Source organism: Octopus bimaculoides, chromosome 13, assembly GCF_001194135.2.
Source record: "Octopus bimaculoides isolate UCB-OBI-ISO-001 chromosome 13, ASM119413v2, whole genome shotgun sequence".
In the NCBI taxonomy this organism is placed as follows: Eukaryota; Metazoa; Mollusca; class Cephalopoda; order Octopoda; family Octopodidae; genus Octopus; species Octopus bimaculoides.
The window spans coordinates 243,059-249,058 of NC_068993.1; the positions used below are offsets into that span (position 1 = coordinate 243,059).

At 33.1% G+C, this 6,000-nt stretch overlaps 1 protein-coding gene across 1 annotated transcript in view; it reads left to right on the plus strand.

Annotated features, from left to right (window-relative positions):
• LOC106882836 (uncharacterized) overlaps nt 1–5,495 on the plus strand; it is a 55,259-nt gene extending 49,764 nt beyond the window's left edge. Inside the window, exons 40-44 of the mRNA XM_052972562.1 lie at nt 368–504; nt 2,213–2,352; nt 3,009–3,131; nt 3,999–4,076; nt 5,298–5,495. Coding sequence (XP_052828522.1) covers nt 368–504; nt 2,213–2,352; nt 3,009–3,131; nt 3,999–4,076; nt 5,298–5,480 — 661 coding nt within the window. The 3' untranslated portion in view covers nt 5,481–5,495. The remainder of the gene's footprint in view (nt 1–367; nt 505–2,212; nt 2,353–3,008; nt 3,132–3,998; nt 4,077–5,297) is intronic.
• Nucleotides 5,496–6,000: the final 505 nt, after the last annotated feature.

Here is a 6,000-nt window from a genome sequence, read left to right on the forward strand (position 1 = left end):
TTAACTGTTATTTCTAGTAGGTTGCACATGACTATATAAAAGTTCCCACATTGACTTTTCAAAGATTTTTTGCTGCTGGTATCCATAAAGTGTAATGAGTGGTGTGTTCTAACTTTTGATCTTTATTGATGGTATGTTTAATCCCCTCCCACACGCACGTGTGTATGCGTCGACTGTTTCCATGTAATTACAGTCTGAGCCCCTTACATAAGATATTTGTAAAACTGGATTTCATTCTAAATTGTAAAACTTCTAAGTATTTTTATTTCCGTTTTTCATCTTCACAATGCAACTAATTTTGTACTCTTAACTTTTGGAATCAATAAAATTGATCTCTTACTAAACTGTCTGTCTTAATATCTTTCAGGTGTGATTACCAACGTGCCATCAAACTAAATCCAACCAATTGTTTAGCCTATGTGTCTTTAGGCATTTTTCTACAAGTGGAACGTAACTTCCAATTAGCTTGGCATCAATTTACCAATGCTATATTAATTAATCCATGTAACTAATCATTTTATTAACACTATATTAATTAATCCATGTTAAGTAATTGTTTTACTAAACTATTTTTATTGAAATACTTTTTATAACATCCTAATTAGAAAGGAAAGACATTATCAAATGTAAAGAATGTACTAAATTGTATTGGATGTTACTGTTGCTATTTTCAATCTATAGGCTGTGTCCATGCTAGAGCATGAATAATTATAGTTTATCACAAATACTATTTTGTTAGATAATTAACTGATTATAATTTTAAATGTTTATATTTATAACCAGATTATTGTCAGAATTGGATTCATTGATTTCATTTGTGTTGTGTTTAACCCTTGGTCTGTCTTAATCCAGCAGACTTATGATCAGAAGTATTTCAGTCATGGTCATTCCATCTATGGTTCAGCTACAGTGTATCTAGGACTACATTATCCAAGGTGTCCTTCTCTCATTCAGAGTATCTCTGAATAATGGGAATGCATTTCATAAAGAAACTGAAGCCAGACTCAAAGATACCTGGACTGGTGAAGGGACTTGAGGGGATAAGTACCTTATTAGGAGTAAATGGTGTTTGTGCTCAGTTTCTCTCTCAACATCAGACAATGATTAATTAACTGCAATTAACTCATCATTGAATTCATCAAGTTATTACTTGTAAACAAGGAACTAATTTACAATCTCTTACTATGATGTACTTCCATGAAATAACCTATCTTCTTATGACAGTAGAATTGTGCAATTAAAGTAACAAAAATCATTTTTAGTATCTAATTTGAAAATATGGACAAATAAACATTCCATACTTTAATTGATAATACCATAGACCTGCAAGTGAATTCTGTCAAAAAGTTCGCAGCTATTTTTCATTATTAAATGCTGCCTGTAATGTTTAATATAATGTTTTGCAAAGAGATTTGTCTCAAAACATTCAGTTTACTATTGTTTACCCTGTACAACAAAGATCTTGTGTTGTTTATTATTTCTATATCACATTCAGTACAGCTGCACCATCTTTCTTCCATTTCTGTTATCTTATACAGCTAGATATCTGTAAATAAATACATAATTCTATATAATGGCTTGGAATTAGGTAGGGATTTCTCTTCCTGTCTATAGAAATCAGCAAACAAAGTATTTACTAATGCATGTTTGAGCTTTGCCAATCTGAGATTCAATTATTATTCATCCATGAAACAACAAGAATCTTTAAAAAATGATGTGTACATCCATTCTGTGTACACAAACATGAGAACAGCATTCTTTGTTGGATTTTGTCTTGTAAGCACCACACATGCTCCAAATGACATCGGCACATTATCAGAAACCATTGTTTTGGCTTGATTTAGCTTTCTCTGAGATAGATTTGACTATTTTCATCTTTTGTGCAAAATGGTTCCACCTATGCTGTTTTAGTCTGATAATTGTTTGGTCATAGTTTCTGCTTTAGAGAAATCTGACCTTGCATCAAACTATTTGATAATTTTGCTTGACCAACACATAGTTCTTAATTTATCATTTTGTATTAAAATAAAACAGTCTCTTAGTTATACTGAATGTAGACATTTTTCTGACTTATAAAGCCTTTTTCACACAACTATATACGTGTGTCTGCACTCGTTCGTTTGTTGTCTTAATAATGAAAATGACTTTCTGTCATAAGACACTGATGACTATTTCTTTAATCTAAGATACATTTCCTTTTTTTTTTGTGTAGGTTATCAACCAGCTTATGAAGCTCGAGCAATCTTAAATTTACAAATGGGTAGCAAATACCCAGCTTTTCAAGACCTCACTCTTGCCCTACAGATCTCTCCCACTGCAGAGTTATTTAACAATCGAGGTGTTGTTAATCAGGTAAGAATTCAGATTGTTTTTGGTGCTTAAAATAATCGATCAGAAAACAATTTTGACATTTGGGGAAATGTTTTCCACCATAAACTTAGATTAATGAAGCCTTATCAGTGAAATTAAATAATTTTTCTTAAATAACTGTGGAAGCTCATTAGATGGACTGAACCTCACCACCTTGTCTTTCAGTTCCTCTGGCAGAATCTACACTGTTGCCTGGCCTAGACCTAACTTCTTTCTATTATCTCATTAATAGGCAATACCATTCCTCCTGGATTTACCATAGAGATTTTTTTTTTTAATTTGCAATAAAAAACTATTTACTTGAAAAATGTTTAATTAATGAATGCTTTCATCAGTTTAAAAGTGTTTCTGTCTTTGCTGAGATTCTAAACAATGTTATTGCAAAATGAACAGCTGAAACTATCAATACATCATCATCATTATCTTTGAGTCTCTATGAAATCACCTAAACAAGAAAGGGTTTGTGAATTTGAGATTATTGATTATAAAACTAAAAACATTTTAAAATTCTGAAAATAATGTTCAAACAATTTGTAGAAAATTCCTGCTAATTACCATGACAAGATCAATTATTCTTGTGACTGCCAACATTTTTCTAAAGCTTTTTTTACTAAATTCTAATCTATTTCTTGCGTCAGATGATGAATTCTCTTGTGGCAGCTCTGCACGACTATTACAAAGCCATAGAAACTGATCGCACCTTTGCTTTGGCTTATTTCAATGCTGGAACTTTACATTTACAAGGAAGATTTTTCAAACAGGTTACATTCTGATTTTCAATTCCGTTCTAATTCTAAATGTTCTTCTATTTAAAGGCACTTGTTTTATTCCTAGAAAGGTACCCAACTGGATTAGAAATAGGTACACTTTTTTAAACTAAAAGCAATAACAATATTCACAAAGAGTAAGATGTTTGTGTTGTGGACTGAAATAGGCATAAGGTCACATGTTTGGGCAAGTACACAGATGGTCCCCTGTATTTCACTGGTATTTTATGGACTCTGGAAGGATAAAAAGCAAAGTTGATGTTGAATGGATTTCAACCCAAAACATATAAGCCTTTTCATCCAATTTTGCTCTGAAGATTCTCCCAATCTAAATATTCCAAAATGTCTTGTTTCTAAAAATGAGTTTAAAGAATTATTTTCTGATTTGAATAAATTATGATACAAGGTTATTGGTATTTCAAGAATGACGATGGCAGTCATGTTTGTGGTTGAGCAAATCAAGAATCAAAGCTGTTTCAATCATGACCAACAATGCCATGTTGTTTTGGGCAAGAAATTCACACGCGAGGAGAGCTCAGTGAATGGACCTTTCACCTTTTAATTGTCCTTCTTCTAAAAGTTTGTTGCAGTGTTGTTACTGTGCATGCTGCCCTCTGTTGGCATGCTACAGAACTAGGCTGGGAACTTTTTAATACATATTTGATACAAGTGTGACTTAACACATTCACTTTGCAAGAGACTCACATGACTACAAAGTCAACCTCTTAGTGATGTATTTCCTTGAAATCCTTAATTTAGTGCATTTTAGAATCTTAATGGACCTTTCACCTTTTAATTGTCCTTCTTCTAAAAGTTTGTTGCAGTGTTGTTACTAATAAATTCTGTGATATTTTATTGCAGGCTTTGGTATATCTTAACAGAGCTATTATGCTTGACAAACAGAATGAATGTGCATATATAAACCGTGCAATCACCAAAGTGAGTAGTTATAATAATAATAATTTCTAATTTAGGGACAAGACCAGCAGTTTTGAGGGGAGAGGCAAGTCGATAACTCCAATACTTGACTGGTTCTTTTGTTTATCAACCCAGGAGAAATGAAAAGCAAAGTGGATGTTGGCAGGATTTGAACCAAGAATATAAAAAGTGGAACAAATACTGCTAAACATTTTCTCTGACACTCTGATGCAATTTTTTCAAGACTCCATAAAGGACAACATTGATGTCTCTTTTCACAGGGCCTTCATGACTTGAGGGAAGCAAGAAAGAAGTCATCTTCAGACCAGGAACTTTTCTTAAATGTTTTCAACATCTAAGGACCAGATGCTGTTCAACCAAAAGTCTCTGCTAATAATAGCTATATTTGTTGTGATACGAGAGAAAACTGGCTGCTTTTGTTACTTTGAGCAATTAATTATTGAGTGAAGGTGGAAACAGAATGGTAAAGTTTATGGAGTTATTACCTCTACTGGTAATAAAGATGTTTCTCTCTCAGACTAAAGGGTAGATTTGTATGATGCTCGTGTTTGAAATGCAGCACTGCTTGATTGAAAGACTTGGGCACTGAATAAAGAAGATTTATGATAACCAAAAAGTAAAAAGGAAATATATCAAACCTGCCCCATTGGGTGTGTAACAAAGTACAACTGAGCTGAGAGAAAGTTGGATATAAAAAGGAGCAGATGTTAGGTGCAAGAGAGAAGAATCTGCTTCTATGAGTATAAGATGTGTCTTGTATTGGCTGCTTAGTGTTCTTTATTCAATTTTCTTACCAACAGCCAACATGTAACTCTCTCTCTCTCTCTCTCTCTCTCTCTCTCTCTCTCTCTCTCTCTCTCTCTCTGCATCACACTCACACTCCTTTTATCCTTAGGCATCACTCACTGTTTTGATCCTGTTTGTTTTGGAAATACAAAGACAATGTAGAGATGATCTTTTAGTCTTGTAAGGAACAAAGCAACTTTTATAGTGCTGGTGTTAGGAAGAGCTTCCAGGCAGAGGAATCATGCCAAAAAGAGGATCTACACAGTCTTGATTCTTGATCTACTTAGAAGGGGAGAGAGGGGACAATAACTCCCAACAACTGACATGTCTCAGCCATTCCAGCAGGAAAAGCAGATAGAAAATTTTGATGATTATTTTGTCTTTTCAGATATTAAGAGAGTAATTCTCCTATTTTATCTCTAAAATTGTTTTCAGGTCATGCTGAATGATAAAGAAGGTGCTTTTGAAGACTTTGATAGTGCCATCCAGCTTTGTCCCTATTACACACATGTCTTCTATAACCGAGGTTCATTCTATATGTCTCTAGAAATGTATGAAATGGCTGAAAAGGACTTTACTTCAGGTAGAGATTACTTTCCATATTTACTTGATATCTAAATATTAATCTAATTTGTGGCTGTGACTTTATTGTATGTGGTAGATACAAACGAACTGTTAGCAAGAAGAATTCTCATTGAGTATGTTTCTTCAGTCACTGAAAATGCTTGCTAGAAATAACTGGCTGCTTTTGTTACCTTAGGCAATTAAGTGAAGGTGGAAACAAAACGATAAATCCAAGTGTTTGAATTAATTTTGAAAATAGCTCTTCTTAAATTTAAACATTCAGTTCACATTTTGATGTACATTTGAAGATTTTTAAATAAGACAAGTCAGATATAAAAGATTTGGGTGTATGTGGTTTAGTTTACTCTCTTTAAAATAAATGCAATAAAGCATTGCTTTGATGATCCATTGGGCATTAAGCATCCAATTGTACTTGGAACATCCAATACAGAGATCCAAACAACCACAATGGGTGAAATATAAGCAGGAAACAGATGATATAAACTTGTGTTCATTACAATTTCTATTATATATATATATATATATCATCATCATCATCATCATCATCATCATC